Source organism: Anguilla anguilla, chromosome 1 (assembly GCF_013347855.1).
Source record: "Anguilla anguilla isolate fAngAng1 chromosome 1, fAngAng1.pri, whole genome shotgun sequence".
NCBI classification, from domain to species: domain Eukaryota; kingdom Metazoa; phylum Chordata; class Actinopteri; order Anguilliformes; family Anguillidae; genus Anguilla; species Anguilla anguilla.
The window spans coordinates 58,544,585-58,569,439 of record NC_049201.1 but is presented as its reverse complement, the minus strand read 5'-3'; the positions used below and the strand labels follow the sequence as shown (position 1 = coordinate 58,569,439).

Here is a 24,855-nt window from a genome sequence, read left to right as displayed (position 1 = left end):
GAGCCTTGCTGCTTTCACTTCCACAGCTCGTGAGTCAAGGGCCCAGCTGTGAACACAGCTCGTTCCAATGCATCCATTTGGCAGAAGACAGGTTCCATAATACAGATGCTTTAACAAAACTGCTTGTTGCAAATCAGGCTATTTTTCCCATTTTGGCTGAACCGCAACATCGGGGCAAGCCCTACAAACGTGAATGTCTGTGACTGAGTGATGAAGCTACACCATTGGTCGGCCGAGTTATGAAGTTACACCATTGGTCGGCCGCTCCACTAGGTTTTGACCTGGTCTTGTTTATTGAAAGGAAATCTGCACAATGTACTTTCTCTCTAGAACCTTTTCTTCTATATCTTTCTATATGGTTCTATCATCTTGGCTCTGGATGGTGGATACACAGAATCTACAGACTTACCAAGCAGTCAGAACTTTAATGCTAATGACAGGTAGCAGATTATGTGGTTCATATATAGAATCTATGATGGGGGCACTTCATGGAGAGTGTCTTTATTCCTCCTTCATGTATTCAATATATACACTCAGTGGCTGCTTTATTAGGTACACCTGCTATTTAACACAAACAGCTGCCTCCAAACAGTAAATCATGTGGCTCCAACTCAATATATAAAGCATGCAGGTGAAGAGGTTTAGTTGTTGTTAGACCAAACATTAGAACGGGCAGGATGCTTGATATAAGTGACTTTGACCATGGTAAGATTGTTAGTGCAAGACAAGGTGGTTCCAGCATTTCAGAAATGGTTACCCACAGGGGATTTCCACTGCACTACAGGCTCCTTTACAGAGAATGTCCACAAACAACAAAAAATAATAATAAACAAAAAAACATCTAAGCCTCAATTCTGTTGGCAAAAACACCTTGTTAATGAGAAACTACACCTTTAACAGAAAGGCCACAAATGCTCAAATAACACCTGTTTACATCAGAGTTGTGCAGAAGCAAATCTCTAAATGCACAATGTATCAAACCTTGAAGTGGATAGGCTACAACAGCAGATAATCATGCTGGGTTGCACTCCTGTCAGCAAAGAACAGGACGTTAGGGCTGCAGTAGGCATGTGATCACCAAAACTGGATGACTGAAGACTGGAAAAAACATCGCCTGGTCTGACAAATCTTGATTTCTGCTGTGACATGCCGATGGTAGGGTCAGAATTTGGTGTTAACAGCATGAATCCATGGATCCATCCTGACTTTTGTCAACAGTGCAGTCTGGTGGTGGCAGTTTAATGGTGTGGAGAATGTTTTTGTGGCACACATTAAGCCCCTTAACGCCAATTGAGCATCATTTGAATGTCACAGCATACCTAAGCATTGTTGCTGACCATGTGCATCCCTTTATGGCCACAGTCTACCCTTTTCCAAAAGGATACTTCCAGCAGGATAATGAGTCATGTCACAAAGCACGCATCATGTGAAGCTAGTTTCTACAAATATTTATAGTGACTTTAGTTTACTCTAATGGCCTGCATAGTCCGCAGATCTCAATCATATAGAGCATCTTTGTGATGAGGCAGAACGGGAGCAGGCTCATTCAATGTTAATGGTGCTTCATAGTCAAGGTTCCCAGGCGCCTCTTTCATTCTCCTACTGAGTTAAAATCCTGTATTTTACGCTGCTTTCACAGATGATAGGTGGCACCTAGGATGCAGCAACAACAAAGTCACAAAAGGTCCCAGAAGAACATCCGAAGACCTGCAGGCCTCTCTAGCCTCAGCTAGGGTCAGTATTCATGACTCCACAATAAGAAAGAGACTGGGCAAAAATTGGATTCATGGGAGAGTAGAAAAGTGGAAGCCACTACAAACCAAAAGAAACATCAATGTTCTTCTCACATTTGCAAAAAAGCACTGGATGATCCCCAAGGCTTTTGGGATAATGTTCTATGGTGAGAACATAATCCCAACAGATGAGACAAAGGGGGAACGTTTTGCACAACACAGGTCCCATTATTTCTAGCATAAAGCAAATATACCATTTCACAGTAAGAGCATCATAGTGGTGGTAGTGTGATGGTCTCTGGACGCTTTCTTGCCAAGAGACTTGGATGACATGCCATTATTGAAGGACCAAGAATTCTGCTCTGCACCAGAAAATTCTTAATGAGAATGTCTGGTCATCTGTCTGTGAGCTGAACAAGAACGCTAAGACAATGATCCAAAACATAAGAGCAAGTCCACATCTGACTGGCTGAAAAGGAACAAAATTAAAGTTTTGGAGTGGCAAAGTCAAAGTGCTGACTTAAACCCTATAGTGGTGCTGTAACAAGACTTGAAACGAGCAGTTCATGCTCAAAAACCTAGCAATGTGTCCTAGAATTAAAGTCGTTCTGCAAAGTAGAGTGGAATAAAATTCCTCCACGGCAATGTGAAAGAATGATATCAAATTATAGCAAGCATTTGGTTGCCGTTATCACTGCTAAAGATGGTGCAACCAGTTATTAAGTTTAAGGCAGCAATTATTTTTTCACATGGATGATATGGGTGATACATTTTTCATTCAATAAATGAAATAATTTTTTTAATGTTTTTTTTGGGGTTTACTCGGGTTGCGTTTACTCAGGTTCCCTTTGTCCAATATTACATTTTGTCTAAAGATCTGAAACCATTCATTCTGACAAATATCCAATAATAGAGGAAGGAAAACGTCAAATACTTTTTCACGGCACTGTATGCACAGGAGCGCTCTGATTGGTGATTCAGCTAGCCACAGGACGGCTCAGAACAAGACTTCCAGAAATAGAAAGTGGAGGGGAAAATGGGGAGAAAGTGCAAACAAGCTGCTGATTATGTGAGTAAAAAAGCAGTAGGTTATAAATATTTTGAATTAAAATCTCATTTTCACCCTGATTTTTGCACTGTTATTTTTATGATCTGATTTTTACCCCTGGATTTTTGCATTAGGCTATTTTTTCAACCAATTTTAACCCATGTTTAATATTCAAAATAAAAACAGAATAATTCCAGGATTTTTCTTTTTTGAAAAATAAAAACACAAAACAACGAGCCTTATCCATACTAGATAAGTGTAGGGTGACATAATAAATTGGCCACTGAGTGAGTGAGTGAGTGAGTGTGTGTGTGAGTGTGTGTGAGAGAGAGAGAGAGAGAGAGAGAGAGAGAGAGAGAGAGAGAGAGAGAGAGAGAGAGAGAGAGAGAGAGAGAGAGAGAGCGTGTTTGCGCGCGCTGTGTGTAGGGGCTAAATGATTATTGGTCTATTCTGAATTATACTCAATTTCCCGGCTAATTTAGCATTTTATCAGGAACGGCAGCCTGAGGGGTGCTTGTTTGGATGATTATGATATCATGAATGCAGGAACTTTAAATAGTTTATGTTATGGAATATGAAATCAACTGTGATCGGTGACACTACCGTGCAGTGCACCGCTCGCAATAATTCAACCTGCGGAATCCACTAGTTGGAAAATATAGCCTACTTTTAAGTACAACCAGCTGAATTGAACTTTCTTCGACACATCATATACACGGCATCGCCATGCTAGAGATGCCGGGTACGAGACTCTAATTTTACTGCGAACTGAGCACTGATTTTAGAGCCTTAGCCCTTTCTACAGTTTCTACATCTGTTTTTCAGTTTTACCATCACCGATTAGCATAATCCAGAAGGAACGGGGAGGCACCATAGTCCCTACACTTTTTTGTTTTGCCTCATTTTTACTACCTTATATTTTAAGGCATCTAGGGTGTGGTTTTAGGTGATTATGTTTCTTGTTTCCCCACTGAGTGTTAATAAAACAGTGCCCGATTTTTCCGCAAAACAGACTAACATCCAGGTGAAAAACTGTTCTGTTCACAGAACGCGCATGAACATTATAAATTCATTTGTTCTGCATTTTTGAAGCACACGGGAAATCTACAATAGATTCAAAACCACTAGGCTACGGGTTTACTTTATCCAGAACAATGTTCAGCCATAGGTGTACGATTCCACTCCACCGCTGCACACGGCTCTCGACAAACATTCATAATGCAAGATATAGGCTATAGCCTACAAATAATCATATGCATATTTATCAAAAGAGGGAATGTGAAACATGACACGTATTGTTTTAGATCTATGAAGCCGTATTGAATCTTCTTGATGCCACGTACTACGGGCGAAAGCAGGTGTGAAGTGTCGCTGCAACTGCACTGTGGCAATACTTATCTAAATCAGGACGACAGGATTATAGAAATTCATTCCATTGGTTGCTATTGATCGATATCCGAACAGAACAGCACACTGTCCTATTCAATTTCACGCACAATACTTTAGTACACGTGTCTTTTCAGTGTCGTATTTCTCCTAGTTCAGCAATTTTCACATCTGTGCAATATGAAACTTGCGACAGTATACGTGGATTTATGGAAGGCAGTCTACCACTTACCATTATATTTATCTTCAGGCTGCAGGAATAGGCTAACCTCTATGGCCTATTTGCGCGCACAGGTCTTTCGGACTGAGGTCGTCTCTATTAAGTTACGCATCATCATTCACATTCAGTTTCTCAGGCAGCTCGCGTGCCACTCATTTCCCCTGGTGGAAGTACATCTTCAGTATCCGATAAACCACAGTGTTTTCCATCAAAATGATGCATTTCAACTTCTTGAACAATTTTACATCTCTGTTGCATTTTTCACGAACCACCGGTATCTTCACCTTTTCCAACGTTGGGACTAGTCAAGTGCAGCCAATCTGATTAGAACACAATGCAGTGTTTTAACAGAGTACATGTTCATCAGGTAATAGCCTACATATTACGTTTTTAAAAGTCGTAAAAAGAAAACTGAGAGACGATTTCCCGACATTAAAGCTTAGCTAAGAGTCTACAAAAGTTACGCTCCTATTTTCGCAGCCCCGAAGTCAATCAGAACCAGCCGTCCCTCCCGTAAAGTCTGTTCGCTTGGAAAAGGTTCTTTCATAATAAAAGCCCTCGATTTCTCTACCGACTGGTGAAGGTCGCTGAAACCCGAGAACAGACTGGCCTCCCAGCCATGCGCGATATCCAGCTGTCAAATATTGAAGAGCCCATGCCACATTCCCCACTGTATACATTTGCAGAGTTATTTTTCATTTACCTTAACCTTAACGGCACCCTTTATTTCAATCGGAGAATCTGTAAATTGGTTAATTGATCAGTTAAATAAGCCCTAAACATATTACTGGGTGTACCTGGCTGAACCCATCAACAGAACGGGTAAAGCTTTGAGGTGTTGTAATCTGCAGCCACTTGCCATTACATTGCCAAAGTGGTGCTGAAGCAAATATAATCTGAGCTCGTCTTGCTAAGCAAAATTGATGACACCAGCAATGGCAGGATAGCGACATGAGGTCAAATATGGTATGCATAGGGAAATAACAGTACACAAACTTGAAGAAAAAAAAAAACTTATTTTGTGCTATTCAATTATTTGCAGCCTGTAACTACAAGCTTACTCGTTTGAATCCCAGGTGACACACTGCAATCTTACCCATAAATAAAAACATTCAGCGCAAACATACAACATTGCACTATGGTCTGATGTGTACTTCAGAACTGTATGTTACAGACAGTGGTTTTACCCTGCTCTTACCTAATAGTGGCTGCTAAGCAGGTGTGAATGTGGTTAGTAATTGGATGGGAGAACCTTGGAGAACTTAGTTACTGCTGGAAGTGGTGTTGGTGAGTCAGTAAGGGGCAATGTTCCTCTGGTCAAATACACCCAAGTAACTCACTACAGCAATGGGGACACTGTGCTGCAGGAGGCGACATTAAACCAAGGTCCTGACTCACTGTGATAAATGAAGATCCCACAAAAGATTAGGGGATTCCTTGGTGTCCTGTCTGAATTCCCAATCAGACTTCAACCTGCCTGGTTCTGCATTGTTTCCCGAGCAATCAGACCACAAGCAAAGAATCATCCAGAACCATCTGTGGATCCATCCTCTGAGTGCTTCTATTTCAGGAAGCAATTACTGTAAATAAAATATGGCGACAAGCACAGCTGTTTCTGTTCTTGTATCAGAGTTCAGGGATGGATGCAAGCCTGCTTAAAAAGATATTTTTTCCACATTCTGTTGCAGAAACACACAGCTTGCGAGGTTGCCACTTCCAGGAAGTTGTCAGCTGGAATGAAAGGCTTTTGGTTTGGCTCAGTAGTGTGAGTAATTTCTCATCATCTCCAGGATTTCAAACCCATGCATCACTTCATATATACTGTATATTTTCAGCAATTCTCTAACATATTCATAGGGCCTTAAAACCACACAATGCATTGTAGACTCATGATGAAATCCCTTACACTGTCTGTCTGAAAACACTGCTCTATGATTGTCAAAGTATGGATTGGTCTATGCTTTAGAGAGGAGTGCCCCCTGCCGGCTCGCCATTGCCACACTGAAGTAATGTCAATGGCACAACAGCGCCCCCTTCTGGCAAATACAAGTGTGGCTATTTCTGAAATTTGGCAAATTCTAATTGGTTCCAGTTGTGAATGAAATCCTAATGGTCAGGCATATTCTCTATAAACAGTATCAGCATTGTTTCGTTCATTACAAAGAGAAACCAAGTTGCCATTTCTTCTTTTTTTTCTGTACTTTCAATTATTGAGCAGTCCTATTTGAAAAACCAAAGGGTATTGAGCTACAGAGTTTATTCCAGAAAAATGGAAATTACATCCCACTTTTGGATGTAGGTAGTCACTCATCACTTTATTTGAATATACATCATATACATACAAACAAAATGTATATACAGCATGTGTCTTGCAGACATTAAATGAACCAGAGATAGGCAAGAAGAACTGTTGTCCAAATAAATATAATGCAGTGCAATGCAGTGAAGCATTAAACAGGCATAGAAGCAAATGAGATTCATCACAGATTATTCTACCATGCTTGCTTTTCTTTACCACAAAAATATCTGTGGTAGATTATTTCTGCCGGCCTGGATCACAGACTGATTAAAGTATGAATGTCTTTGGTCTTTAGTGCCATGCCCTCCAGAATAAACAGGAACAAAATAAGCAAAAACGCATTGTTTAAAAGTGCTTTGGTTACGGTTCAGCATTTTGAGATAAAGAAGACTGTGCATCCAATATCATATTTTCCAGCTAGTTCACAAATGCTGGGCATCCAGTAGGGCTAATTACGTGATGGAATGTAGTGTAATTTTAACAGTACTTTTCCCTTCCTTCATTTGCAAACCCAAGCAAAACACAAAGCTGTTATACTCAGTTTGGTGGCCTCCAATGTACCATTCCGCAGTTCTCCCTCTTGTCCTGTTAAACCACCCTGGCCTGAGGATGAGCTCCCTGACAGTCCATGGAATCTCTGCACTGCCCCCCGGTGGGCATTAGTAACAGACACGCACCAGTGAAATGATGAGGAACATGAGGCTAAGGATGGCTAGAGAGGAGAACATGAATAGTAGACCTGCAAACACCGAGTTATCCATGGGTAGCCTCAAGAGCTTCGGCTCTGCAGGGATCATGTTGGAGAGGGTCAGCATGTAGCCCAGAGACCAGGCTATATCGCTCTTATCCACCTGGGGGTAAGGAAGGGATATATCATTAGACATCGCACATAGAGATCCAGAAGAGACAAACATTTTTTGTTTCATGGTTAGGTCTTGACACACACTCTAAAAGACACACAAGTACTGCCAACTCTCTCTGTCAGGTTACCAGTTTCTCTACTGCATGAAGTATTCTGCAAGTTCAAAAGTAGCCCATTTCACTGGCAAAGGTTTACTAAATTGCTACATTTTAAACAAAGATGACTAAAAGTAAAAGTAAATTCAGTAAATGTATGGACTTAGAGATGGAATAGAAATAATGGTCCTCGTTTACAAAGGGATTATCAGCTATGTATAAACGTGAAAGTAAAATGAACTTGGCCATTTAGTGTGATCTGAGGGTATGAAAACATTTCTGGTGTAGAAGTAGAGTGCCACTGCATGATATTTTCATAGTCACAAGTACTAGGGAATATTAAGAAACTGTGACATTAATTATATATAGAGCTATATGATACTGACAGGAAATTTACGTGTGAATGGTTCCCCTCTGCTGAAAAGAGAACATAATACTTCGTCCAATCTGAAATTAAACTTGGTATGCAAAGTAGAAAATTCCAGCATTGCACACCGCAAAGTGCCCAAGATGCCTGTTTTCCAAGCCAGGGACAACATCAAAAACTACCAGTTGTGAGTTGAGTGAATAGTGAAGGTTTGGGTTTGGCTAGAAACCAAGTGGGTGTGTTGTCTGGTCCCATTACTTATGGGTAGAGCTCTGGAAGCTTACAGTACCTGGGATAAGGAGGCTTCGAACCACTACCCAGACCTCCAAGAAGCACTCTGATTATGTGGGAGCATGGCAGAGACATTCTGGTTGATTGTAGCCACTAGATCATCGTTCAATGTGGGCATGGGGTTACCCATCAGTACCCTACAGCAGATGTGACCGTTATGATTGATGGGCAAGTGTTTTTTGTTGCAGGTGGGAGTGGTGACAAATTTACAGAGTGATCTGATTCTTGGTTGAGTTTTGCCCATATTGACATAACTAATAATATGGTGAATGTACAAGTGTCATATCCTGTAGTCCCCCGGGCCCAAACCAAAGTTGGGGTTGAACCATTGCCTGAGGCATGTTTCAGTTTGAGGAGACATCTAAGGGGCCTCACATAGAAAAATAGCCCCACCAAAGGTACCTGCTTCACCGCTAGATCTTTGCCAGATTACCACTAATATAGACCCTTCCCTACCACCCCTATTTAATCATGCTGACAAGTGCTACTGCATCCTTGCCATTATTGTGGAAGCCTAATAATGCCTGAAGAGGGGCAGCACTACTCTCACCATTTGTGACACAATGTGGTTTAAGAGAGTAAATAATCCATAAAAATATGAAAAGCATCTAATGAAGAAAAATGAACAGCTTGTTACAATTCTGGACAGAAATTTTGGTTGATTGGAATGAAAACCAGCATACACAGGGTTCCCCCAGGGCCGAGAACCACTGCCATAATGGATTGGATATACAGTATATAACCCCATTTTATCAAGAGTTCTGGTATTGTGAAGGGAAAACTAATTTCAAAACCCTTGAATGCATTGAATGGATACAGATTACTAATACAACAACTGAAATATACTGTACACTATATGCTATATAATTACAGAATAATTGTGAGTTATAAAACACACGCAAGAGTGATGAAAACTGTAGCAACTAAATACTGTATTGAATGGGATGCGCAAAATATAACACAGAATATAACATAGAGCTGGAATACAGTCGGACACACTCACCGTTTTCTCAAATAGAATGTTATTCCACGTCTCAGCAGTGAATTTGTATCCCTCAACCAGCAGAGTGTAGACATAGTTTGCTGAAAAGCAGTGAGCCATCAGGTATTTCTTTATTTCATAATTTGCTGTAAGCTAAAAAGAAAGAGAGCCTCCCATTACAAATTGTATATCAAAATCTACTCTGAAAAAACTGGACTATATTCTGTACTTTATTTCAGAATTACCCACTTGCTGACATGTGCAACTGAGACCCATGCAACTGTAGTTACTCACAAAGTACTGTATTGTGGGGGCATTTGTTTGATGGATGGCATGAAAGACTTGTGACTACAGGTACACTATTATTTTGTAAATGACAACATGCTCAAATTCTAAATTCGCCATGTTATGAAATGTTATTGATTTTGTTAATACTGTATGTTTTTGTTCTGTGGCTTTATGACTGAAGAACATGCTTTAAAGTAAAAAATAAAAGCAAATGAAAAAGAAAACAAAAAACAATATTTTGATGAGATCAACACAATGCTTTTTGTCAGTTTAATAGTTACTAGTTAATAATATATTATTATCAAGTTAATAATTTTACGCCTTATTGTGGGCTCCGTTAAAGTTTCTTGTACTTGTGTTATATTTAGAAAAAGTATTAGGTATTCTTTAATGTTAGAAGTGGTTATGTATACTCAAAATCACTCACTGTTGTCCAGTTTTTTGAGCAGAAGGCAAATGTAGTGGAGTTGAATAAATCCAGAGTGAAAGAGCGGTTAAGTTTTAGAGCATTTGCCGTGTGGTAGAATCCAGCATACGCCTGTAATAACATACACTTTCTGTGATTCTGGATGTAATAAATGAATTACAATTCACGCACATACATACAAATCAGACCTGTCTATCAGCTGAGAGACTAGTTGGTAAAGATAAGACAAACCCTAGTGATCTGAATGCTAAAAGGCATTTTACCTGACTATTTTATAGAAAGCAAGAGGAAATCTATGTATAATAAATGTTCGTTTAACTTTTATTATGTCCAAGTGAGCTAAACCCAATACATGACACAGCCCCCCTTTAACATTGATTTCTGCTTAAGATTTGCCTGTGTCTTTACCAGGAAATGTCCAGACAGGGCAGGCTGGTACACGCCATTGAAGGAGCAATTGGCCAGGCCATGGCAGGATTGCAGGTCAAATATAGTATGGACAACTGCTCTGCAGCCTGCAGGATCCCCCGTGCCCACCAGGAGAAACTGTTCATCCGGGGCATAGACTGGGCGCTGCTCAGTGCAAGGGCTCCCAAAAATGTCTGCAGCTGACATGTTAGTCCTATAGCCTACAGGGAAGCAGGGATTCTCCACTGTCTTAGAGGGAGACTTCTGTGGGAGAAAAAAAATACATTTATGAAGAACAGTTTTCATGAGATAAATGTGAAGAGTTGAGCTTGCTGAAGATTTCACCAGCCATAAGGTACTGGATTTATTTGGTGACTCCCAAACCTCCCCTTGGGCACCCCCACCCAGATCCAGGTATTTGATGTGCTCCACCTCAAGCACACTTGATGCAACTAATCAAGCCCTTGATTAGTGGCATCAGCTGTGCATGAGGTAGGGGTAACCGAGGGGAGGTTTGGGAACCACTGGTCTAGAGGAACTGCCCCTATTGGTCGATCAACATCACTTACACCAACAACTTATTGAGATGATCTGCCATTCAAAAAATAACTAATCTCAACCCTACTAAACTTTTACAGTTACAGGGTGGTATAACTGTGAACTGTAAATGTGAATAGCTTTAACCTCTTTCATTAGTGGGTAAGGAACTGCGCTTGTAACCGAAAGGTCGCAGGTTCGATTCCCGGGTAAGGACACTGCCGTTGTACCCTTGAGCAAGGTACTTAACCTGCATTGCTTCAGTATATATCCAGCTGTATAAATGGATACAATGTAAAGTGCTATGTAAAAAGTTGTGTAAGTCGCTCTGGATAAGAGCGTCTGCTAAATGCCTGTAATGTAATGTAATTAGTGCAAGGGTGTAGACACTGTGTAGATACAAAATTTGACACAGTAAAAAAAAAAAAGTGATGTATCTGGATATAACCTTTTCCTTCTCAGTGGGCAAGGGATAGAAGTATGTATATGGTTTGCCACATTTGGTTTGTAAAACCAGGTCAACTGAGAATAAATCTTTGGTCTTAGTTAAGGGCATGTTTAATGAGGTGGGATTCAAAGATCTTCCCGCAGTCACCTGTCAAAAAATACAGGCACCATGAAAGTGCACCATAGGCATTTTATCTTTAAGACAGGAAAACAATCTGAAATTATACGATCAATATGCTGATCCATTAATGCACTCTGTCTGGTCTCTCAAAGCCAGCACTGTCCCATAGCCCAGGATATGGTAGATGCCATGTATTTCTACACTGGGGCATTAATGGGCTTTCTAGACACAGACATGCATTAATTATAATGAAACCAGGCCAGGCACTTAACATAAAAGGTCAATCATCATTCTGAATAGACAAATGGAGATCATGCAATTTCAGGCTGATTGTTAAAAAAACAAAAAAAAAACAATCCAATCCAAACAAAGGCAGTGCTGGAAAGAAGAGGGAGGCGGTACTGTACCTTTGCCAGCACCAGAGCAGCCAGAACCCTCTTATGCGCCTCATTCTTGCCATAGCAGAGGAAGCTGTGGGTGTAGACATTGTACCCATAGCCATAGAGCCAAACCCGTATAAATCCCTCTGCGCCAACACCCTCATCCAAGGGGGTGTTGAAGGCAATCTGGGTTGAAGCACCCCCTAAGTCCATTGATCCAATAGTCTCACCTCCATGAGGGCGCACCCATAGGTTCCACAGGTTTCTCTGCAAAAGGGGACAGACTCTCTAACCAACAACTCAGCAACAGCATGCTATCATCATTTTTTAAAAAGCCCTTCACTCAGATTGTTGTTTTTTTATGGTTAACTGTCACCTGAGAGCTTCTCCATACTTCCCTGAAATCTGAGTTGGAAACGTACTCGTATGAGCACAATTTGTGATGTCACAAATATGTTGAACTTATCATTGTCCACTTTGCAAAGATATGCAAATTACATGAGAGCAATGCAGTAAACTGAAAACCTTGGTGCACATAAAGCTTAATCAATGACATTGTTGTGACAGTTGGTGTGTTGAACATCGCAGACTGCGCAGTTTTACAACAAAATACCAAGGTAGGAACTTCGTTTCACACGATACCAAAGGAGCCCATTATAAAACAAAAATGGGTGGAGTTTGTTTATAAAAATCACATGGATGTACCAGACAGCATAGAGGGAATCTGTGTTTGTCACATACATTATATAGCTGACTGCCTCCAGAACCTCATGCAGTAGTAGATGGATTTCACAAAGAAACTGATTTTGAATCTAAATGTTGTGTCTACTGTATGCCTAAAACCATATTAAATTATTAATCGATGTAAAATATTTTTCAAGGCTTTCAAATACATCTGGACTTTAAACAGCAGTAGGAATGGCAAGGGTGGACAATTTAGGCAAGCAAAACCAAATAGCATTTCAAGAGGCATGTCTCAAGCTGCATCACAAAGTATTTATTTCCCTATTCAACAGCCATCAGAAAAGGAATTATCTATCTTTGTTTTAACTTTACAACTTTGTATTGGCTGTGAGATCCCTTTTCAGTGGTACATCACCCATATTTAAAAAGGGACATACACATCATCACATCATCACGAGGCCACATCCACAGCAGGGAGAAAACAGTGTCTTTCATTGTCCTTTACTCAAAAATCACTTAAGGAAGCTTATGGTAATTCACTCTGCAGGAGTGAAGGAAATTTGTCTGTGGTCCTGCTGCTCTCCCAGGTAGCCAAAACACCAGAACCGCTTGATAGACTAAAGACACAGGAGCAGCCCTCTCGGCTTCTGCACAATGTTGTTACCATCACACATCCATTGATACTGGCAGAGGGAAATACATTGTTGCTCTGTGTAAGTGAACCTAAACACTGGATAAAAATACAGCTAGTTTGTATGTAGCAATGAAGTCCTGTCAGGCATTTTATGAATTTTCATTATCACAGTGTTTGAAAACATAAATTATAATTAAATATCTGTTTAATCATTACATTAAACTAAGTTAACAAGCTGGCTAGCTATAGCTAACTATATTTACCTTACTTTACCTAATGTTTTGAAGCAGTGTAGCCTACACTTGCACAAGTGATTAATGAAAGGAAAAAAAGTATGGAGTTAGACTAATATACTATTATTTAGAAAATCAAAACTAATTTAAGACAAGAAGGAAAACTATATCCTAATAAAAGTGAAAATGGCCAATTTTGAATGAAAGTCAATTGCAGACATTGTCTGCTTCCCAACACCACCCCACACCCTATACACATAGTGGCAACTGTGTCTGAGGGTCACCTGACCTCCAGGAAATTTCCCTTCAGGTAGTTGGCTGTGATCCACCCATAGAGCCCCTCTTCTTCCCCAGAGATTATGGAAGCATTCCTGAAGCTGAAAGGTAAACCCTTCAGGTAGTTCTCCAGGGACTGTAAGATCTCATCTGAGGCTGTTTCATTCTGAGATCTAACACAAAGATGAAGAAGAGACATGGACAATCATGGCACCATGAGGTAGTATCCAGGGAGACACATTTTTCTCCTGGTCCTGATGTAATTGATGCAGTAGCCATTCAGCATAAAGCCACAGTCTCCTATGTAATGGGGACATGCTAGGTGCAAGCACACCATGTATCCTGGTTTTAATTGAAATTGAAGTTTATTGAACTGTTATACTTGTAAGAAACTGTTCAGATACACCAAGCAGCGAAAGTATCTGAGCAAAGGAACTGAGTGTAGTCTCCCGACTCTACTGGAACAGGATTAACTCGATGATATCTCAGTTATCTGACGACAGTGTTTTAACCTTTCCTCTTTGTTAACAGTTATGCTCAGATGAAGGAGTAGTGTGAGTCTATACAAATCGCTATGTGTCTTGGTAGATGCGGACGTGTCTCAGGCTTGTGTAGCCTGTATAAATACAATTGTGTATCTTGCTATGGTATGTATGTGTGTGTTAGGACCTTAAAACTGCTAGGTGTGCAGCGGTAAGAATCAAAGAGGAATGCCTGGTGAAAATTAATGTAGTTTATTGTACAGTGTGTTGCTATGTTCAATAATGGCAATACACAATAAAGAAAAATGTGTGCATAGTTCAATGGCTATACGCATGATGCATATCAGACCATGTAGTCAAGTCTCCCTAAACCATTGCATTTTTCTGTAACAATGTAACTCTGTTAAGCAGTCTATTTAACCAAAATGATTTTAAACGGGTGAGATACATACTGGAGATGAAGCCTAATGACATTGTAAATCCATATTTATGAATTGTAGCACACTCCAATGACAGTTTTGTCAACAGTTTTAAGTTTAAGTGCAAATAAAGTTTCTGAACAGAGTGCTAGCATGCAAAGGCACGTATTACTGTGTTCCTCCTCCTGGTGTAATTCTACAGATTTAATCAGGAATCCCTTCACTTGAAGACATGACTTGAAGTAATATTCAGGGACTCTTAAGGAAGGAAGATCAGAGGACTCATCAGACGTGGTTCCTGATTGGTTACCTCAGCAGTCTCATTCCAGCTGTTGCTCCCAAGGAGATGGTGGTGTTGCTGTGCAGTGAGGGAGGAATGGCCTCTCTGGCCTTAGCCACACAGTTCTTCAGGGAGCTCCAGGTCTTTTGGTCCTGAATTGAGTCCTGGCCCAAGCTGGAGATACCAGGACCTGAAGATGAAATGCAGAACCAGCTCAGAACCTGCTCCAGGCATCCAGTAGTGCTGTACCCTCCAAACTGATGAAAACATCAAACGTTGCCAGATGTTCCCGGCAGATGACAGAATGTTCTCTCATGTTGCAAAAAGTATAGCCTGGTGATAATGTGGTGATGTCTCTGCTGTCACATGACTTAATTCCTCTGTAATGCTATGCATCTGATCTCATCTTCTGTAAACAACAGAACAGCAGTTCTCTTACAAAAAGGGGAAGGGGAATTTGAACACAGGAAATGGATATTGATCTGTTAAATCACTAATGTACCACATGCCTCTTTTCAGTGGGACAGCACATATTGTACCTACTCGACAGTGAGGATTCAAGGTGGATTCAGCAGGCAAATGGATAATAAGCTAAATGAAAACCATGATAAATGCACCTCCAAAGTATTAAATAGAATGTCCTTTTTTGGATAAATATGTTCTTGTAAACGGCAGTTCTAGCCTGCTCTGCATGGTGTTGATCATTTGTAACATTAACCAATGAACAGTTATTTGCCTGGCATTTCCTTACCTTCGACCAAGCAGCTGAGGTTCTGGCTGACCACGCCTGTGTTGTTCTCCTTCTCAGCTGGCCACTGGTACAGGTACAGTGTGGTGCGAGAAGAGCCAGCATCCAGCACTATTCCAAACTGCATGAGAAGAAAATCCAAAACATAGTACACAAGCCTTTATCACAGCCTGCCTCATATCATACATGGTTCATATGGGAGACCTATCCTCAGAAATGTCATATGGAGGGAGATGATCGTGCATGCAGCCATTTGGACATCAACCTGAATTTCAGCAGTCATCCTCTAGCTGCCACTGTTGGCTCTCCTGAGTTCAGCAATCTCTTGGCAGTAAGCACAGACACTTCACCAGTTATACAATTATGGGTTAATTAAGAGATGTTCATCAGTGCAAAACAAAAAAACGATGATGCTACGAATATTAATGTATTAATATGGACTGTATGGAAGTGATACATGAACGCACAAGCTTCAAAATAAAATAAGTACATAGAGGTACATTTTAGTAATAATGGATTTAATTTATTTTCACATCTTGTAACTTATTTTTAGATATTGGGAGAAAGATTACACTTGGATTATTCATTTATTCAGTGGTTCATTCTTTGCTGTGCTAGCTTGTAAACCAACAAAATGAAAGCAATGTAAATAGGGTTCGCAGTGCTTTCATACCAGACTGCTATTATTAACTCAAACTTTTAAAGATGTTTTTTTAAGAACCGAAACTTGTTTTGGTAAATGCTAATTATCTTACTAACCAGCTAACATGAGCCATGGGTGTTACATCATCATTTAAAATATTGAGTTTTGGATATTCTAAACACATTGATACACTACACCGAGTCCAACAAATGATACTTGTCAGTGAACATACTGTAAATATTGCACATACATATTGTCATTCTCAAGCACATGATTAAGTGATCATTGAATCATTAACTGAGAGAAATGGTACAATTAATTGAAGGATGTTTGACTCCAGGCTTGAAATAGAAGCTCTATCAACCCCTTGGCGGCAGAAGATTGAAAGAAATGCACTCATTTCAAACAGACTACTTCTCTTACTTCTCTTCTGTTTCTACATCATGTAGATGAAGCTTGTGCTTTTCTTGCTCTTGAATCTTTACAATATTTATTGGAATTTTATAATATTACTATACTAATATACTAATATATACTAATATACTAATATAATATTGCACTCTGGTGTTTTCCCAGATGAACACCAGCAGGGTAATGGTTGAGTACTACCAAGATGCTCTCTTCATGTGTAATGATGCTTTTTTATGTTTGCATATTAGGCATTTAGCAGATGTTCTCCAGAGCAACGTACACAGTTTGCATTCTTTTCACATTCAGTGCTTTTATACAGCTAGATATATAAATGATATACTGATTAATTGAAGGAGCTCAACACCTTGCTGAAGGGTACAATAGCAGTGTCCCATCAGGGAATCAAATCTAGTGTACATTCTGTGTAGTGAAATTTCGCAGCTTTTGTTCGCATTGCTTGTATGTAAATCAGTAAAAAGTGAAAATTGCCACAACATTGTCGGTTTTCCCCTATTCAAAATATCTTCATGGCCACGAGTGGTGATGACGTTCTGTGATCAATAATTTTAAATAAAGCATAGAAGCCAAAAAAGTTTTTTTCTATGCAAGAACATTACTAGACAAAGCAATCCATGTTCAAGCTGATTATAAAATTTCTATCAGTTAGACTGGTAGTTTATGTTAGACTGTTAATCTGCTAAACTAATACATATAGAAATGTATAATGATTATTATTTGTTTAACTCAAATGCTAATTACTTCTGCATCTTTGTATTATGTTGATATTATGTTCATTACATATTCCAATGAGCTGTTTCAAAATTTCACTACGCTATGCAATATTGACTGACACACCCCCAGCAGCGGCCCCCCATCCTCTTCGGTACAGGGTGGGTCACAAAATTACCAAACGGCTGTCATGCATCACATTCCGTGACACCATTTTGCTAGTGCAACAGCTCAATCTCTATGCCATCCAAAGTGACACAAGCAAGCCACTAAATGTGTCCTACAAAGAGAGGACAATTTAAAGGGAAATGTTGCTTCCATGGCCTGCCACAGACCTGCAGGTTTTGGGACAGGAACACCAGAGATGATTGTGTGTCATGTGTAAAGTCAAAGCAACACTGGAAGAAAATCAAATGTTTCCTTCACTTTGCTAATAATGATGAACAACTTCTGGCAGGACAGCCTAGACATGACAAGCTTATCAAAGTGTGACCATTGCTGTCCTCAATTCTGACTAGCTTCATCAGCATTCCCATGGATACAATGCTTTCCCATGAATGAACAGATTGTACCTTTCCAGGGCAAGGGCCAGCTTATACAGTACAATCCCTAGAAACTCAAATGCTGGGGTTACAAGATATTTGTCCTGTCAGACCAAAGTAGTGTACAATTTTTACTTTTCACAGGGTCAATTAATGGTTGAATGGTTGGGGCTTCAGACATTGGAGCGAGTGCAAACATTGTATTGCAGCTTGTCTCCATCATTCCTGTCAACATGTACCACAAAATGTTCTATGAGAGTTGGTTTTGCAGCATTGATCTGCAAGTGATCCTCAAGAAGGCATAGATCCACAATGTTGGACCTGTACAACGGAATCGTGTTATTGGATGCCCCTTCATGGATGACAAGTTGACGAAAGCTAAAGGACGTGGTGCATATGATGAAAAGGAGGCCACGCTTGATGGTGTCAACATAAAACCAGTGAAATGGTTTGACAACCATCTGGACAGCCTCCTGAGCACCCATGTATCAAACCAGTGCTGAGGTGGGACAAAAAAAAGAAGTGACCTTCCCAATTATTGTCACGCTCTACAACAAATGCATGGGAGGAGTGGATCTTTTAGAGTCACTAATCGTGCTCTATCGGACCACAATCATCTCAAAGAAAGGATTATTTTCTATATGATGACTTCGACTGTGGCGGAAGTGTGGGTCCTCTACTGCTGGGATTATAGAGGCCTAGGGATCCCTGAGAAGAGCCAGCTGAATCTTCCAGACATCAAAACTGATGTCACACATTGTCACTGCATGGAAAACACAAGCACACTTGAGAAATGTAAGGCCATCACTTGCAGCTGGATGTGCAGATACAGTCAGGCCCATAAGTATTTGGACAGTGACACAATTGTCATCATTTTGGCTCTGTGCGCCACCACAATGGATTTGAAATGAAACAATCAAGATGTGAGATATAAGTGTAGACTTTCAGCTTTATTTTAAGGGTTTTGTCAAAAATACTGTATGAACAATGTAGGAATTACAACCATTTTTATCCATATCAGCCTAATGATGGTTTTCTTAACCGACAGTGACAGCTCTTTGGACTTCATATTGTTAACAGCAACAGATTCCAAATGCAAATGGCACACTTGAAATCAAGTCTAGACCTTTTATTTATAATGATTTCTTACTTGTAAATGAAATAATGAGGGAATAACACACACCTGGCCAGGGAGCAGCTGAGCAGCCAATTATCCAATTACCTTTGGTCCCTTAAAAAGGGGGGGGCCACATATAAAAGTGCTGTAATTCCTACACCGTTCACCCGAATTGGATGTAAATACCTTCAAATTAAAGCTGAAGGTCTGCACTCATATTGAGCTCATATTCATTATTTAATTTCAATTCCAATATGCTGTGGTAGACAACCAAAATAACAATAACTTTGTCAATGTCCAAATATTTATGGACCTGACTGTATTTATCTGAATCTATTTAAGCTGGTTTTACCATAGATTAGACTACAAAAATATGTTTCATGTTCAGACCCTGAAACAGGTTTTGCTGTAATTCATAAACTTATAAACTTATCAAGACTAATTTACTAAATGATTCGGCTGATTCAATAATTACAAGTAGAAGTTAGCATGAAATCCAGAAATGGATATGGATCTGGCCCTCAGCACTACCCCTTTTACCATCTGGACCAGGGGTGCACAGCTCTAAACTTGGAGGGCTGGTCTGCGTGCTGTTTTTTTTTTTCTAATCAATTACCCTACCGTTTTGATTTCCGACAGCTCTATAAACTACTTCTGTTCACTCCTGTACTTAAGTACTGTAAAATCGTTAGGATATACTTGCAATCTGCAGCTGTAGCTGGCATTTGTATAAATTGCTTGTATAAATTATTGACGTATTATTTTAGATAACTAATTGAGCTAATTAAATAATTAAGGGCGGAAGTTGGCACAAAATCCTGAAACGGATCAGCCCTTATTGTGCACTTCTTTTGTAGACCTGGGGTCCCCAGCATTGATCATGGAGAGCCTTGAGGTCTGAAACTGAGTTTTGTCAGCTACCAGTTTGGTAGTTATGTCATCAGCTGCTTGAAGTCACATGATATTAAATGTCTTTTTGCTATTGGATATATACCAACTGATATAACTTGATATTTACTTTATATATTGAGCTGATGTACAAAACTGACTGTTTCATAGCAACCTAATACAGAAATGCAACAAATATGTATTGAAGTTATGACAGAGTATTGCAAAATTGTCTTTTTAAGAAATGCTTCAGCTATGCAACCTTCATATCATTGCTGTTTAGAACCCGAAGACTCAAGTGATAATATTACTACTACTACTACTACTACTACTAATAATAATAATAATAAGAAGAAGAAGAAGAAGAAGAAGAAGAAGAAGAAGAAGAAGAAGAAGAAGAAGAATGAAAGCCATGAAATAAATAGATAGAATAGAAACATGTTTCACGTATTGAATATGTACATTTAATTGTTGGAATTAATGGATAGGGACAAAAAGTTGGCTTGCTTTGACTGCAAAAATAGAGCCCATAATGTTTCATAGTGCTTAACTGTAAATTACTCATGTTCTATAACAGGCTTGTGCAAAAAGATCAGTGGTATAGTAGTGACTATATAGCCTCTTATAAGCAGCTCTCCACAGAGACACATTGTTTCCCTAGAAAGTGGTACATTCATTTAATTCCAGTCCTGGATGGGTGTGCGATACTGCAATGCTTAGGGTGAAAATTGTTGCATTACAGTATGTTATGCAGTGAGTCTCACCCTCTGCCCGGCAGACTCATAAGTCCTCTTGTGGACCTGGACGACAGCCACGGCAATGAGAACTGCAATGCTCGCCAGCAGGAAGAACAGGGCGAGGGAGCCCGCAAGCCTTGATGCCATTTCTGTGTGGACAGAAAGATGTTCTAATCTGACCGTGTCCATGCAATAATTACAGTCGGCTGTTAATGCATCTTTTTCAGTCTAGATTCCATTCATGCTAATGTTTGTATGCTTATCTATCAATAATAGCCAAGGTAGATTTAAGTTTTTTTTTTTTGTTGCTACTGGGAAGTGTTAGGAGGCAATATCTTTAAGAGTAACGTGTTAAAAAGTAGCCTGGACATTACAGATGATTAGAAACCTTTACTTAATGCTAAACACATGGTCAAAATGACAGCTCATGCAATTACAAAACAACAAATAAAGGAAAACAGCAAAGAAATACAAGTTCTTAATTGGAATAGGTATGTATGGTTTCATCATAATTTTTATCCCTGCCATTTTTAAAATTACTATAGGACGTTTATTGACCACAGTGAGACAGGACAGAGGCTTAATGCTTCATTCAAAGGACAATGCTTTCAACAGCACAGTGCCCCCCTACCAAAAATATCCAGTCCAATATTATAAACCTGCATGTACCTATGATTACAGCCGAATTGAAGTTACTCTTGGATGCACCGAACAATCTACCATTCAGACATCAGCTGATTTAATATGGCCATTCATAATGTGGCTGTTTACTAGCACGGTAGAAATGGACACAAAGTGCACATATTCTGTTACAGATGTGTGTCCATCTTCACTGTAAAATGGGCAGGGGAAGACTCTGGCCTCACATACAGTGATTACAAGCCAGTATAAGATCCTTATCTCTGGTCATCTGGGTGAGTGGAGGGGAGCATTCCATATTCTAAAGGCTGTTATTTCAGCATGGCTTGTCATAACCAGATAGGTGACATTATTTGTGCATAAAAAGGACTGCCGTCAGACATATTTTAAGAAGGCAGACGCTGATGCTGAGCTACCTGTTAGTGTGAGTTTATAAATACACACATGATTGGGTTGTCCTCCTCTGTCTGCAGTTTGTGGGACTGCATGATGTTGCTATTTTTAAATATATGACTAAAATATATCATTATAAAACATGTACACCATAATAAGAGACAAATATCCCCTTGGTGTGATAACCACCATGCACTGGAGTGTAGTCCAGTTCATGAAATCAGTTAGAAAAACATCACTCATAAATATTGTCCAAGAACATACAGGAAGGACTATCATAAATATCTATGTACAATTGTTAGATGATTTTTTTAACATTGGGTTCTCTATTGGTGCAGTATGGACAGCAACCTGGTGCAGCAAGGAACTGGACAGATTGTTGCAGTATGGAGCATATGGATATAGCATGGTTGTATTTACAGTATATCTGGAATGATGAGAAATAACTGGACATCAGGTTCTTAGCTCTGATTTGCAAACCGATTAGTAAGTTCTACCGCTGAATTGAGTTTCAGATCAGATTTAGTCAATAATAAAAACAGTATTGCTCATATATCAAAGCCTGTCAAGGGAAACTGTGTTGGAGTATGGTTGGAGTGACATAAGTTTTTTCCTACTACTTTGTGTCATAACTTTTACTGGCCATTGGAAATTGAGTATTACACTGATAAATAGTTCTTACTGAAGAGCTATTATGAAATTGGCCATTAGTTTGAGCGATTGAAAAGGGGATGTTGTTGTCAGGTTACGTTTCCAGCTAGAGAATTTATTTTCAGTGCAGTTATATGGTCTGAAATCTCATTCTTTCCCATGCTAATATTAATACAAAGTGGCATTTAATTGGCCACAGCATCACTGCGGAAGGGTTTCAGTCAGCAGGGTACTCCACCCTTCACATGAGAGAAACTCGTCTGGTCATCAAGTGACTGCAGTCTGCCTGCTAAGCAGTGTAGTTCTCTGCGCAATGACCACAGAGATCAGCGAGTATGGGGCAGAGGGAAAGGCTGCCTGCACACATCTGCTGATACTGATATTATCCTTCACAACAAAACACATGACTGTAGTCTCTAAATTAGGACATTTGATAGAGGCAGCATATATTTGTCAGGAAGTCTGTCCATTGAAATCTGAGCAGCAAGAGGATAAGTACAGGGATGTGCATGATGACTGGCGGCACTCTAGCTTGGTTTTTATGGGGCAACATCAGCATGTAACAACCAAACCCATGTCACGACCGAATCACCCTTCCTCTGTCAATGATTCCAAGATCTGGCTATTGGTTGCTCACCAGAAGCACACATAAAATAATTAAGATAATGTACAGTAATTATCCATGGATATTTGTGTGTCTAAAAATGTGGTTTTATACATGTTTTAATGTTCAAAGTTACAAATAATAATATATCAGATGAATTTCTAAATGACAATGATTGTCATTAGGGAGAAAGTTGGAGAAGCAATGGTTTTATGTAATAATATGAATATTGCATATAAATATGTGCAATGTGCTAGAAGGGAGGTAAATGAAAGTGCATACAATATCATTTATATTTTATTTGGGAAACCATTCTGTGGTCAGTAAATGAGGTACGTTTATTTCCAGACTCAGCAGCAATTTATGTTTCAGCGTTTCTTGTAACCTACAGTAACACTGCAGGAATACTCTAGATCAAGCTGTGTAATCACAGCTCCTGTGGTACTGAGCTCCATTAGTTATTGCACATACAAAGCATCTCCTGCTCAGTAAAGACATCCTTCTTGAAATGAACAGACTTCTGGCTTCTGGTCTGTGCTCATCTGTATTTTGGAACAGCACTTAACTTTTTCTGTTCTTCCCTCACACTTCTAAAAACCACATTTTGGTTTACACAAGAAAGTGCACCACATGTACAAGAAGTCTAAATTACAGATGCCAATTCCCCAAAACAACCACAGCTACCTGTAAAAACCAAGTTTGCATAAAACAAGCTGACTCAAATAGGTAATAAGCATAAAAGTACATACATCATTGTGAGACTACTAAGTTTTGTTGGTATTCGTTATAAGAGATTCACATGCAAAAAAACCACAACCAAGTTGTCTTTATGGACCAAGTATCCTTGTGGCACATATACCTCAGGTCATAAATCTAGTATGTGAATCAGCCATAAAGAGCTGAAGAGCAAGTGGATGAAGGCAGAGATAACTAAAGCATGCCCCTGCACTAACCTTTAGCATTGCATTACAATGCTGTGCTGCATGACACCACACCTCTAATACCAGACAAAGACATAAAGGATAGTACCGTCCTCACCTGTCTCTGTGCCACACCTTGCTCAGATGAGGCAGAATCACTGGCTGACCCCCGGAACAGAACAGTCCTCACAGATCAGCTTGTGCATGAGAACTCAGCCCTGCTGAGAGGACGGTTTACATCAGAACTGTTCAGCCCCCTCCCATTCTCTTCTTGGCCACTCCCATTTCTTATGCTGGACTACCATTGGTAAACAGCTTCAGTGAAGCCTTCTCATCAACAACCACCCATCCACACAATTTTACATCCACACAAAATCATTTCAATTATTTACAATGATTATTTCCGCAATTATTAGCTACCAAAATACCGAGGCATGGAGACAGTTTGACAACCAGGTCAATATTTAAACTTGATATCATCCAAAAACAAGTTCGCAAATTTTGATCTGATCAAGAAAACTAATTTAGGTTGGTTTGCAGTGGCCGGATGGGGCAATATCAAAATGAATGAGGTGCCACAATCTGGCACAAAGCCGGAATCAGCAGAGATTCAGTTCAAGCACAGATCTGGCAGCATAGGACACAGCCAGAATCAGCCCAACTTTCACAGCCAGAATCAGCCCAACTTTCAATCATTATAGGTGGATTCTTAAGGAAGGTACTCTCAGGATAACCCAAATAAACAATTGGTTTCTGCAGGCACAGCTCTAACACGTCTAGCCCCCTAGGCAAAATTGCATACCGGGGAGGGGGAGGAGGAAGGGGAAGTAGAGACTGCGAATGGGGGAGGGAGGTTATTGATTGTGGAATGTGGGTCGAGGAGGAGGTAGTGAGGGTGGGATGTGGGGGAAGTACGAATTGTGGAACAGGTGTG

At 39.8% G+C, this 24,855-nt stretch overlaps 2 protein-coding genes across 5 annotated transcripts in view; both read right to left on the bottom strand.

Moving 5' to 3' along the window:
- Positions 1–4,925, bottom strand: part of gask1a (golgi associated kinase 1A) — a 28,333-nt gene extending 23,408 nt beyond the window's left edge. For all 4 annotated transcript variants that reach the window (XR_004764060.1, XR_004764062.1, XM_035405843.1 and 1 more), the window contains exon 1: positions 4,400–4,925. Coding sequence is in view for 2 of the 4 variants with exons in the window: in XM_035405843.1 (XP_035261734.1) it covers positions 4,400–4,402 (3 nt within the window). In the remaining 2 variants the exon portion in view is untranslated. The remainder of the gene's footprint in view (positions 1–4,399) is intronic.
- Positions 4,926–6,766: 1,841 nt separating this feature from the next.
- On the bottom strand, positions 6,767–24,124 carry entpd3 (ectonucleoside triphosphate diphosphohydrolase 3). Its single transcript, XM_035390121.1, has 10 exons — positions 24,040–24,124; positions 20,742–20,863; positions 15,651–15,768; positions 14,930–15,089; positions 13,732–13,891; positions 11,919–12,158; positions 10,407–10,670; positions 9,999–10,109; positions 9,305–9,436; positions 6,767–7,537 (listed from the first exon to the last, which is right to left on the bottom strand). Exons 2-10 carry the CDS (start codon positions 20,859–20,861, stop codon positions 7,346–7,348), a joined length of 1,497 nt encoding a protein of 498 aa, XP_035246012.1. The 5' UTR covers positions 20,862–20,863; positions 24,040–24,124; the 3' UTR covers positions 6,767–7,345.
- Positions 24,125–24,855: the final 731 nt, after the last annotated feature.

Coding starts and splice junctions, on each gene's coding strand:
- entpd3 (XM_035390121.1), bottom strand. CDS start 20,861: ATGGCATCAAGGCTTGCGGGCTCCCTCGCCCTGTTCTTCCTGCTGGCG. Junction 15,769..20,741: donor ATGAGTCTGCCGGGCAGAGG/GTGAGACTCACT, acceptor CTTCTCATGCAG/TTTGGAATAGTGCTGGATGC. Junction 10,110..10,406: donor CCCTGTCTGGACATTTCCTG/GTAAAGACACAG, acceptor ATGTTATTACAG/GCGTATGCTGGATTCTACCA.